The sequence below is a fragment of the Rhyacophila brunnea genome, unplaced genomic scaffold, assembly GCF_057557595.1.
Source record: "Rhyacophila brunnea isolate RB1 unplaced genomic scaffold, BYU_Rbru_1.0 scaffold_15, whole genome shotgun sequence".
In the NCBI taxonomy this organism is placed as follows: domain Eukaryota; kingdom Metazoa; phylum Arthropoda; class Insecta; order Trichoptera; family Rhyacophilidae; genus Rhyacophila; species Rhyacophila brunnea.
Window position 1 is genome coordinate 3491580 of NW_028232806.1, and position 13321 is coordinate 3504900.

General features: G+C 33.4%; 1 protein-coding gene across 7 annotated transcripts in view; it reads right to left on the reverse strand.

Annotated features, from left to right (window-relative positions):
• Nucleotides 1-13321, reverse strand: part of rhea (Talin_middle and talin-RS domain-containing protein rhea) — a 140465-nt gene that overhangs the window by 15254 nt on the left and 111890 nt on the right. For all 7 annotated transcript variants that reach the window (XM_085943319.1, XM_085943321.1, XM_085943314.1 and 4 more), the window contains 8 exons: nt 8281-8397; nt 7335-7520; nt 6243-6453; nt 3519-3643; nt 2258-2377; nt 1628-1837; nt 1200-1378; nt 374-1090 (listed from right to left, as the gene is read on the reverse strand). In XM_085943319.1, coding sequence (XP_085799445.1) covers nt 374-1090; nt 1200-1378; nt 1628-1837; nt 2258-2377; nt 3519-3643; nt 6243-6453; nt 7335-7520; nt 8281-8397 — 1865 coding nt within the window. The remainder of the gene's footprint in view (nt 1-373; nt 1091-1199; nt 1379-1627; nt 1838-2257; nt 2378-3518; nt 3644-6242; nt 6454-7334; nt 7521-8280; nt 8398-13321) is intronic.

Genomic DNA, 13321 nt, shown 5'->3' on the forward strand with positions numbered 1-13321 from the left:
TACACAGTCAAATGACTTAATATCGTTCTAATGCATACTTGTGTAAAAAAATTGTACAAGTATCCCCGCTCAAGTATGCAGTTCCGTCTGTAACCAGCTTTATAGATTTGAAACAACATAATATATTTTAAATACAGTAAATAACAAACGGTCGACATTAAAAAATAATTAAAAATGTATTTAAAAAAATAGACGATTCCGATGATGCCATGTCTCGTCCATACTGTCAAAATATGATTAAGTAAATATATATTAATTAATAAAAATGTAATTAATCAACACCATCTGTCCGCAATAATCTAAATTAACATATTAATAGCATAATTAATTTTGTAAATACCATCTCTGGGTCAATGGAAAAAGTAAAACTCACCGAGTCGTAAACGCCTCGTAATTCTGTGCGGGGATAGTGGTTGTGGACGTTTTGCTATAGTCGTCGTTTTGTCCCGAGTTTGAGACGTTGGTGTTAATACTCCTGGTGAAAGTGGACAGGTTGGTAGTCATTGGTGGCGGCGGATTGGGAGGAGGCGGCGACGGCTGCTTCACTTGCATACCCTTGTCGGTCATGGTAGAAGACGAGACAGTCTTTGTAAAGCTAGTATTGTTTTGTCCGAAGCTTGGATTGTTCTGTCCGAAACTGGTATTGTTTTGTCCAAAGCTCGTGCTGTTCTGTCCAAAGCTAGTATTATTCTGCCCAAAGGTTGTATTATTTTGCAAGTAACTGTTATCAAAACTGGAGTCGGTCATCCCGGATGTATTATTGGCGCCGAAACTGGATCTGTTTTGTCCAAAAGAACTATTGTTCTGTCCGAAGCTTGTAGTGGTGTTGTTTTGTCCAAATGAGGTCATATTTTGTCCAAAACTCGTAGTATTCTGTCCAAAGTTGCTCGAGTTTCTAGCGCCTTGAGTCGGAGAATCGGATGTGTACCCGTCTTGTCTCATGGATTGCCTGCTCGAATGCAAGATTAATTCGTTATCGGTCTCATCTCCAGACGTGTCTCCGCCCTTAAGTTTGTACTTTGCCTGACGTATGGCAGCCAAACGGCCTCTGGCTTCGTCCAGCTGTTTTTCCATTCGTAGAACATCAGATCTAAGCATGAAATAAAACGAAAAGCATTTTAATAGAATGATTCGTTGGTCGATTAAAAACAAATGATTTTTAAATAAGTTTCCAAATATTCTGTTTGTCGATTGCTCACCTAGCGTTAATCTCCTGGGCGATTCCTCCAACCATTCGCCTGTTGAGGACAAGACACCTATCATCCTCATGAGAAATGGCATTCTGGGCAGCCTGCACCAGATTGTCGGTGGACTTGATGACTGCATTACCAGCCGCTTGCAAACGGCGGGTGGATTCCGAGTTGGGATCAGCCTTTACCTGCATATTACAAATTACAAAATCGTTAAAGCTTGTTTCCAAAAAAACTGTGGTAATATCAGAAAATTTGATAAAAAAAACAAACGTAAATATGTCTTGCATGGCAAAACCGATGCATACATCGGCCAGGCCAGGGAAAGGACAGCTGAATTTCTCTATGAAGTGATCACATGGAAACAGTGACAAGATCAGAAACAGCTGGATATTTTTAAATGAATAGCTAACCACAATAAAGGGCATAAAACAAACCTTGCATGCGACCAACAGCTGAGCAGTAGAAGCGGCGACCTGCTTGGCGCTGGACACCAGCCTCTCCTCGGTTGCCAGACCCTGGACCAGAGCGTTGGCACTCTCCGCCAGAGAATGGGCGGCGGCTGCGGCTAAACGGGCTGCAGATATTAATCCCTCCGACCACTGACCGTCGTCAGAGGAATACAATGGCCGACGCGCCACTTTACCCTGGAATAAAACATTTCAATAATTAGGTACCGTAAAACCTCGTAAATTCAAAATCTACAAGACTAAAAATCGAAAGGCAATGCAGTTACTGTCAATGGAGAACGCTACAGAAACATGATTACTAATTTTTTCTGGCATGAATTAGATGATTTTGATCTGGACGATATGTGGTTCCAACAAGATAGTGCAACATGCCATACAGCTCATGATACAATCAACTTATTGAGATATATCTCTTATTTGATAACCATATACATTAAAAATTGCAGTGACAAATACACTCTTTTATATCCACACAATCTTTAACATGTCCATTCGATATCAACCAGAAAAATATAACTGTATGTTTGCTACTTTTTGATACAATCGTCAGTCTTTTATATTTTGTGTGCGTTCGCTTTGAGTCTCATGCATTGTTACCTGATCGATAAGTTCCCTCTGTGCGCCACTCGCGGCCTTGACCAAAGCGGATGTCGCCGCAATGATGGACTTAGCAGCTTCCAAGATCGCCTCGTCAAAGTTCATTGTCTCGTCCGCCTCCTGGTAACAAATATAATATAATAATTAAACGATTTGATTATTACGATACGATTTTCCACAACAATACAATATCGCCATTTACTTTGACACCTTGTTAACTGTCAAAATTACAATTTACAACATTTTTTAATGTCAGATAGACCACATTATGTGTAACAATATATCTTACGATCGCAGCACTCAGGAAGGTTAGTTGTTAGCATTGCCCACTGTAGGAATATGCTTGATTCCTGGTTGATTATAAAAAAACAACCAAGAATATCAAACATATCTCACAGTATGACGACAGATTTCTTCTTCATCCACGTTCACCACGTTCAGCATATAATATAGTCACCACGAGGCATCTTCAAGTCTTCTGGAAGCATTCATATATCAACAGGATACACCATTCCGTATATTATATAAAAAGAAATATGGGTACTTTTCCCAGAAAGGATTATAGACATCTGTAATGTACGTAGAGTATAGTAAGTACATATCGTCACTGTTCTGGCAGAAGACACTTATTCGAAAAAATGACATATATTATACCAAAGGGTTCCTTATTTCAAACTTTAAAGTCATCCTTTTTACGATTACTTAATAAACTCACATAATAGACCATTTCAAACATTTTAACAACTTCAAAGTCAAATTACTCAAAACTAGTATTCTCCAGTTAGTGTGTTCTGCCAGAACAGAGACGATATATGTATTTATAAGATGAAAATCTGATGTTATGACAGACGCAAAAAACCATAATGGTATATACATATTAACGAAGTGTAGAAACTGACTCTTATTACATTGCTGATAGAGTTCATTCTGACGTCACTTTCTTTTTCATCCCCTTCATCTAAATAATAATACGTTAATGTTTGGAAGCACCACTGAATACATCTAATGATTTTTTCCGTTCTTCAAGGACGCTAGGATGTGACACACATCCGAAAACCAGGTCTCATGTCGCATACAATACAATTTATCTCTCGCCTTCAGACACAGGCATATCCACTCGCAAAGGTCAATATAAACATTATCTTTTTTTACGAACAGTATTGGTAATCCTATCTATTCCTGCAGCATCCTTCGGAGGAGCCAATATAATAATACTCCAGTCAGATCGCCGCTGGATTGTTTGAATTGGTGTAATAATTACCTTGACGCTTCTCCTCGGCCTAAGAGCGGCCAGTTTATTGGCAGCCGCATCAATGGAAGCAGCGGCTCCCAGCAGTTCATTCTCAGCAATTACCGTTGGGTCGTCTGGGTCCACCCAGTCGGAGCCTATGAGACAACAAAATTTAATAAAAACAACATTGAAATACATACACAATTTTCTTTATGAATTATTTTTAATACTTTAAAAAAGATGTACATATCTCAACTTAAATCAATTTTATTGAAGAAAGTGTTAAAACAGGTGGCTAACGTATAGAAGAAGAAGAAAAGGTGGCAAAGAGGTAACAAAGAGTAAAAAGAGATAAATAATAGAAAAAGAGATCAAAAACGATCTAAACGATTATAGAAGAAAAATTGTGAATATAAACAGTTTCAAAGTAACGCTTTTTCTCTTGAAAGTGCATTGAACATAAAAGAGAATATCAAGCAACATAATATTGTAGCAAAGACAAAAAAAAATTAAAAATAGGTATTAAGTACATGTGTGGAATAGAAAAAGGACCCAACTGACAATTTAACCGAACTCATTGTTTTATAAGTTGGATTCTTTTTCCAGGCAATGTAAAAATTACACAAAATAAAAATCCTTTACACTTATAAATATACATATTAAACAATTAATTTTGGGTGCCATATTGGAATAAGGTATGTATAGTGTGAAAAAGAGGGACGTGTGTACGCAATTCGTTGCGTCTTACTTTGTGCTATGGAAAATATTTTTCCGTTTTGGCAACAGCTGCACCGTCAGAGAGTGACGCACCCTCGACGTTTCACAATCACTGAGGGATTTAAAAACAATGGAAATCGCCTTTATTTCTAACATATTAATTACGCATGCTATTGTTAATGCAAACATTTCTTCTAAGAAGTGGGCATACAATGCTACTACCATTCCTACATATCGATACGCAGCGGAACCCTGATTTTACATGACCGGAATTCGTTTTTCATTTTAGGACATTTTAGTACATTTAATTCCCAGTTTTACATTTTCATTTTCCTGTAAATTACGTCTAAAATATTTTATTATGAAACAATTTATTTAAACACATTAAATTCAATGCTTTGAAATGAATTTTAGATGCATAAGTGCATTTATATTTATAGACGTGGCTCCAATACCCAAGACCAAGTTATTTGTTGTTTTTTATTGTCTGAGTAAAGAAAAATATAGTCAATTACAAAAAATAAACATTCTCGAAAAGCGGTGAAGAAACAAGTTGACATTATATGCTCCAAACAAATTTGCACGATTTTTAATTAAAAATATATATTTTTTAAACTTCTAATACCACACCAGTGGCGAAGGGTGGAGGTAGGCTGCTAATATCCACCATAAATAGTACACACTAAACTTTGTCAATCATACGTATGTGTTTTCATTGAAATAAGACTTAAATTTACAGATGCTGTTGGTTAGTTTTAAAACCTGCGAAAACCAAGCCATAATAGATAACAGTCAAAAAATATTCATCCATCTATAAAATATTTAAAATTATGCAATTAATCATACATAATTTTGGATATTTTATAGATAGAATAATATTTTTTATCTATTATAGTTTGGTTCAGGCAGGGCTTAATGAATTTTAAAAAGATAACCAACAATACCTATGTGTAATATTATGTATTCTTAAGGGCGGACGTGCTCAGCGTGGGTCAAAATGGAGCTTTTTTTCTATTTTAAAAGCATGATCCTGGACATACCTTAAGTAGTCATATTTCAGTATAATAATGTCGATATAAATTATACTGATGGTTTTATAAATGCGTTTAAAAATTAATAAATGTAAAAAATTTTAACACCACTGCACATTTGTGTACTGAAATATGACTATATTCTAAAACATCAGAGCGAGAGGTTTAAAAGAATACTATTTTATGTAATAAAAATATTTTATGCAGTCATCAAATGTTTAAAATAAATATAACGGATAATAAAGCTTCAAAATTATATAAATAGATTATCTACAACGTTTAAGGTATGTCCAGGATCATGCTTTGAAAATAGAAAAAAAAGCTCCATTTTGACCCACGCTGAGCACGTCCGCCCTTAATCAACGAAGTATGAATGAAAAATTGTGCACAGTCATATCGTCCAAAATATACCAAAACTATTATGGTTTAAAAACTAACCAACACCATCTGTAAATTGTAGTCTTAGTTCAATGAAAATAAATACGCATGACTGACAAAGTTCATTGTAGACTATTTATGTCGAATCTTAACAGCCTACCTCCACCCTTCGCCACTGTACCACGCCTATAATTTCTATCTACGTTTTTTTTTGTTAGCCCCATCGTAAACGTAAAATCAGGATTACACTATATCACAATAGAAAGACATAACTAAAGATATAAAATGCTACATTTGACAAATTACATTACAACTAATCATTCTTATATGAATGTGACGTATCTAGTGATTTCATGATATCATAATATATCACTTTATTTCACTTGCACTAGTTACTAAATTAATGTTTTGTGTTAAAAATAAATCTCATGATAATATTATAGAAAACTGTATCTCTTCGCTCTATGAAGAACTTAAAATTTGATGTTGGTTTTTACATAATCATAAGTACATAGTTTCAAAACAATGTTTAATTTTATAGACTAAAAATAACCAATTATTCACTTCAATACACAAGTCATATGTTTGAAAGAGAGTTGTATGTAATAATAAAGTAGTGATCACAAACCTTTGAGGGCTTCAGCGGCTGCGACAATATCAGCAGCAGCTTGGGCCACCGCTCTGCCGAGATCGGGGAAGGATTGCCTGGCGGCAGTCTGACCCTGGACTGATTTCAACACGGCTATGAGGAGTTCTCTGTATGAAGAAGCAGCATCGTTACCTGCTTTCAAGGTCCTGGCTTTGAGTTCTTGGGTTTCGGCGCATTTAAATGCGGCACCCTGTGGAAAGTGTCATTAAAAATATGTTTTCATAAGGTTCTCAATCAGTTATATTATATACTATTAAATAAATATTACTAAATATATTATATGGTTGATTTATCATAAGTGCAATACTGATCATTTTCATCACAAGAGTTTGAACCTTTATTTTCGCCATTGCAATTCAATGGGATTGCATTGGGATTCGAACCCGGGACCCTTGACATTATAAGTCGACGCGGTAACCGCTCAACCATCGTGGGCGTCATTCATTGCAAAAAAAAAAAAATTACTTATACTGACAGAACGCATTATTTCAGTTATTGCTGTTTTTCTGTTTTAAATGGCAAAATGTATACAATTTTACGCTCTACATCCTGGTAAAACGCACAAAGGCATAGGATATAATGGTGATAAAATAGAAACATTATTAAATTATATTGTTATTTTTTTATTCTGATAGAAAGCATGATAATGACCTAATGCGTTCTGCGTATACGAAATAGAGGTCTTGTAACATGTCATATATTGTGTTTACTATAAAGGTTAGTCTTTATAATGTAGAAAAAATGTTTTTAAATCATAAAAAAATCTACGTGGGAGAATGCTTTGAAAAAAAAATTAAAGTCCTTTTTGCGATTACCTCAGAACTTGTTTTAATGAGTTAATGCTTTCTGTCAGTATACCCTCGAAATATTAAAGTAGGTACACAAATATTATATTCTGCAAACATTCAAACAATATTGTGTCATACATATACATAATTGAAAACCATATTTTTGGAAACAAGCCAAAGAATTTGAACTCTAGATAGAAAACAAATTTCGAGTGTATTGTGTATTCTGGCTTATTGGTATTTTTCAGTGTGGTTCCCAATGGCCAGTGTGAGGGAATATTACCTTGCATATGGCCAACATATCTCCGATGGCCCTGCGTCCAATATTAGCCGCAGCGATGACATCGTCCTGCTTGGCGGAGTTTCCGGCGGCCACCGCCTTGGCAGTTGCCACGGTGATGGCTTTAGTGCATCTCACAAGTTCTTCGGGAGTCGCTGTGAGTTTTGGAGCTCCAGGAGACAGTAGCACCTGCAATTAAGCAAAACACAAATCAATATTAAAGATCATTCAATTTATTGTGTGTGCTCGCTCACGCAGTGAAAAAGGGTTATAGTATTTTATCAAGGTATACTTGTATCAAAGGATATTGAATCCATAAATAATATTTTGAACATAGCCAAACCTGCAGAACATAAAAATTCTTATAGAAAATACATAGTGCCAACCACTAAAAACACGCGATTTTTTTGAAATGTGTCTGAAATGTGTAGGCATGTAGAAAATGATAAAAAACGTTCATTGAGTCATGCGGGTGTCGATGCTGATCGGCAGATTTTGCTGACAATGTTCGTTTAAACCTCAAAAGGGGTTCTCAACCTTTTTCTGACAGCAACACATCTCAGAATTTGTATAATACATAATAATGAATATTACCAAATATAAATTGGGAGTTTATACAATTACTAGGTATAACATGGGAGTACGTTTCTCGCCCTATTGGCTCTACAATTTGATGTGAATCTTTGCGTCTCCCTTTTAGGGTTAGGTTTTTAGCACATTCTTATTTATGAGAAATCGGTGTTGGTCACTTGCTCAACCTATTAGCTTGATACTATGGATTCAAATACACATTGAAAAACAACACGGAGTCACTTCAATTCAAATTATATATAGTTGCTATGAAAATAATAATAATTATAATCAAAAATAAAAAGATATAATCAAATTGAGCTTTGCCAACACCTCAGTGAGTAAAAATTATTCCATACAAAAATAAATATTAACTTACATTAATTTCTTGTGCTATAGCCTCAATGGTGGACTCCAAAGCCCTGGTTCCTCGGGTGTGCTCATCTTCAACGGCCTTCACGGTCTTCAGCAGCGAGGTGACATTCGTGACCATCACCTGCGGAAATTCAAAACAGACATCGGTTAGATACTCGGCAATTTTCATTTTACACAACTGACAATTACAATAATCATTCGATAGTATTCAGATACCGACGACAGAAGACCAGGCTGCTAATCGATATACAGTAGAGTCCCGGTTACCCGATCTCAGATTATTCAACATTTTGGATTATTTGACCATAGTCAAAATGTAAAAAAATACATATAATAACGATTATAAGAATATGTTGTCATTGGCAAAAGTATAAACAGTTTAAAAACTGCAATCACAATGTTTGAATTATTAAAACAACATATTTTCAATGTAATAATACTATTTTATTTTGTTCTACAAAACTTCATAAGTTGTTTACAGCGGTTCTGGATTATCTGTCGTTCTAGATTATCCGATCCTTTCATATTGCCGTTTAGATCAGATAATCGAGGCTCTATTGTATATTTATGGAAATTAATATCTTTTCACGTTAATCACTATAGGATGGAGGCATTCCACAGTATCAAAGTTATTACATAAGGACACTGATTCAAACTGACAACTGACGCAACGCATGAATCAACCATTACTAAATACAGAAAAAACTAATTGACTGATTTAAATATAAACAGAATAGACAATATATCAATGGGCTAGTGCACATAATATGTCCAGTTTTCTATGTTTTGGATCAATAGAAGATCGAAGGAATATATACTATTTCTTTTATTCAACGAATAATTTGACAAAAGATTTGAGAATGTAAGATTCTTTATATCGAACATTCACAATTTGAAAATACCTCAGATAATATGAATTATTAGTAAGTGGAAGTATGTTATAACTAAAATTTAATACACGATTGCCAAAATTAACGCAAGATATGTAAAAAGTACTAGTTAATTTAGTCATAGTTAGATAGGACACCTGTGGCTTAATAGGTAAAGTACAATTGGCGTAAATCCAGTGGATAAGGGTTCAAGTCCCACCGGGTGTCATAGTTAAGATTTTTTTCAAGTAGGTATAATATATCTGAGATGTTTACAAATTATGTAAGTACGTTTGAACGGGATATGTATGAAAATGAGACAACATCCTATTTAGACAAACAATATTTTAACAGTATAACGATATAATGCAGACTGGTGTTGGTCATAATGCACTAACCTATCAACACTATCATAATATGTTCGTTAAGTGATACCTAGTACACAAATATTAATTACGGTCAAACGTCTACTTCAAGAAATTTTTTTATGTTATCAAATCTGATGAACCACACTAAATTATTATGAAAAATAAATAAATAATTTATTTAAAAATGAAATCCCGATTGGAAAGTCTATCTTCACAGTGAATCAACGAAAATGGAAATTATCACGATTAAATTACATTTATTTTTTAAATAGAGTTAAATCCTTTTGCCTATTATACCAAATATTTGTCAAAAAATAGGTATTATGATAACTTTACATGGTTCAATAAATCTGTGGTCCTTGTTTAGTTTATGATGATAAATGAAAAACTGATAATCTCCATTAAAAAAATTTGAATCTTTAATTTCTTCCCGCAAACCGAGAAAAGAAACTGCAACTATTATTGAAATTATTTTGGATTGACAAATTTCGAAATTACAACAGATATCGCCATGGTAATACGAATAACGATTGTACAGCCTGTCTTCTGTAACGGCATGTCACGACACCACACCGCAAGCCCTCGCGACATTCAAAAACACGTACCTTCCAAAGAAAGCCATACTCTTTTGTTTCAGGTTTCCATAAATTTAACAATTTTTTTTATGTATCAATTCATTAAGAAAATGTGAAATACCTTAAGTCTATAAAACATTGTCAAAACCTACGCAAAGGAGATTTTATATGTCAATGTTCCATTATAAGTTCCATTATAATATACTAAGCAAATTTGGGGTTATGTCAAAAGGGTCTATCTACAAAAACAGTTTTGATTCTAAAAAACACTAGACAATAAATTTTGTGGCTCATGGATGTAAAAATAAACCAAACTGCGAACAGTATTTTTTCAGTATGCCCTTAAGAGCACAAAAATGACACGTTTGATATAGTAATTAATTCAACGGCTTGTTTTAACAAAACGGATAATATAAGTTATATCAAATTATTCTACAGTTTGTTTTATTAGTTGACAACTGTTTCTGATGTCACAACATTATCAAGACTTAGATATCGGTATGGAATTCTACTAAGTAAATTAATAAATATCTATTTTAAGTTTACTATACAATTTCAGGGGACTATCAAGATATTCTCAATATGATCTAATGTTACAAATAAAGTAACCAAATCCTTTCTAATAAATAAAAAAACTATATTATGTAGAGTTTTGACAACATTTCTCAACTTAAGGCAAATATTATATATTTTGTTTCATTTAATTGAAGCTAGTGCTTGGAGAGAGACAGAGACAACGAGAGATAGAAATGCAAAGGGTGCGTCTTTTAAAAAAATATCAGCATCAATGGTGTACATATAAAATACAATACAGAAAAAAAAATACATATATATTTGTAGAGATATGTGCAAATGTAGCCCCATAGAATATATTATTTTAGCCAAATGGCAATATGCATTAAGTCTTTCCACCTCATTCAGTGCAAAAAAAATCAACCATATCGTAATACATACATATTATTCAATAAGGCATATAAGCCAAATGGGACATAATAATCTCATTTTCATATTGGCCTATGTCCATCCAAAAGTGACGCCTTGACTAAAACATGGGATATTTATAATATAATTATCACCTATCAATCATGCATTATCCTTATGCTCAATTGTATTGCCAACACGAAGGATAAATTAAATCTTTTACACGATAAATTCAGAGCTAGCAAAATATTTCAATTGACACCATTGATTTTGACAATATTTCATTTTTATATTATTTATAACGCAACATGGTGATATGTCACATTATAAAACAACGTCCCATGCGGCAGTGTTGTCCCTTTGCATTAAACTCTCGGTACGTTATTTGTGATGCGATACCCACTGCGTAATAGCGTTATATGTACCGCACGATAAGCCACAAACTCGGTAAAGCGAAGTGTGTAAATATCTGATGATGCGGCCGCGATACGAGCTAGCTCCGTAGCACCAATTATTCGCAAAACAAACACAATGTCTTCCGTTAAGCGTTTTATTAATCAACTATTTTGGAATTATATGATATAATATGTATTAAAATAAATTATATTACTAATCTGACAATGATTTCAAGGTCGTAGAGCTCAACAAAGTGCACGATTGAAAATAAATACACCTTCCTTGAACAATATTGTAATGCATATTCTGATTTAAAAACATGCAGGTAAGGACCTACAAACTTATCTGAAGAATCGGATGGGGGAGCCACTGCCGAAAACTACCCAATCGAGACTCGTAACTGGACAAAATCTGACATACAAATGGCGTCATATGGTAGTTCGTAGTTTGATTTTTGACCATTCTACAGATAAGTTTGTAGGTCAGTAACTGAAATTGATTCCATTTTTGAATACCAACAAAAAATCTTATAGCGGTTTTATATTTGGACTAATGTAGAATTACAACATTGTTTGACACGAAGGTATAAATATATATGTATATATTTATTTTACAAATTGCAGATATTATCCATCACTGTTACATAGAAAATGACAAATAATAAACAATGGGAAACAAATGAAATGACAATGCCATTTATTTCTTACATCAACATGTTCAGTCGACGTGTAAATTCAAAATTTTTTTTTTAATATTCTCAATATTATATAGTTTATTGTTACAATCGTGAATACAACATACTTGTTGAGCTCTAATAAAATTAATATATATAAATAATATGTGGATGATCTGCGTACATTAAAAAAAAAACTTAAAACACCTCATCGGTCATTCCAGTTCAAAGCAAAATAAATATTTACTTATTCATTTTATTGAATTTAAACTTTTGACATTTTATGTGCCCTTTTCGTGCAAAATTGTCACATTGATTGCAAAAAAAAATGGCACATCTACGCCAAAATTGGCGTATTGCATTTTAGTCAACATTCCTGAAAAACTTTGAACGGAAATGACAATAATATCATAATAATAATAATATGTAGGCAGTAAAAATATATAAAATAATTCAAAGCTGAAACGAAACATAATCAACCTTTCGACCCGTTACAAAACATACTTAAAATAAAATTAAACAAATGAATAATTGAAATCATTTTTTTTATGCACGCAGACCTATAAAATTCTCGATAATAAATAAAATAATAAATACTTTTAATCAATATTGGACTCTCACAATACATTATTAATTAGATTTCAGATTTATGAATGAAAAAAAAAAACATAGTGCTTGTTAGTTATTTTGATGTACAGAGGGGTCACAAAAGCCAAGCAATGAATGACATGGCGGTTTTAATTCATGAATATTATTAAAATGATTTATGAATGAGTTAACAAACTATCACATCTAATGACGACCAAAACACTTCGTAAAATCTATTGAAACATGTGATTCAGTTCGACGAATTATCAATATATGGTCAAACAATTAGGTTATTTATCTATTTACTAAATCTACAAACAAATAAATTTGATACAAATTTATAATTTTTCTAAATTTAAATCCTTATAGCCTGTTTACACTTGCATGGATTTACTGGTGGCAGTACATATTGTCGCAACCATAACATTAAAATGCATATGTAAACTGCATACAATGGATCAAGAGTTTAGCGACTTCTGAATTACCACTCGATAGTTCTAACTTGCATGATGTATCCGCAATACAACGAACTATGCACAGTGCATTTTGACATTTAACAATTTTCACTCTGTCAAATAGCACCATACAATAACAACAACGCGTCTCGTTTAACGTTTGAAGAATGAGATTGGCGAGACATTCGGCACTTTTGTGT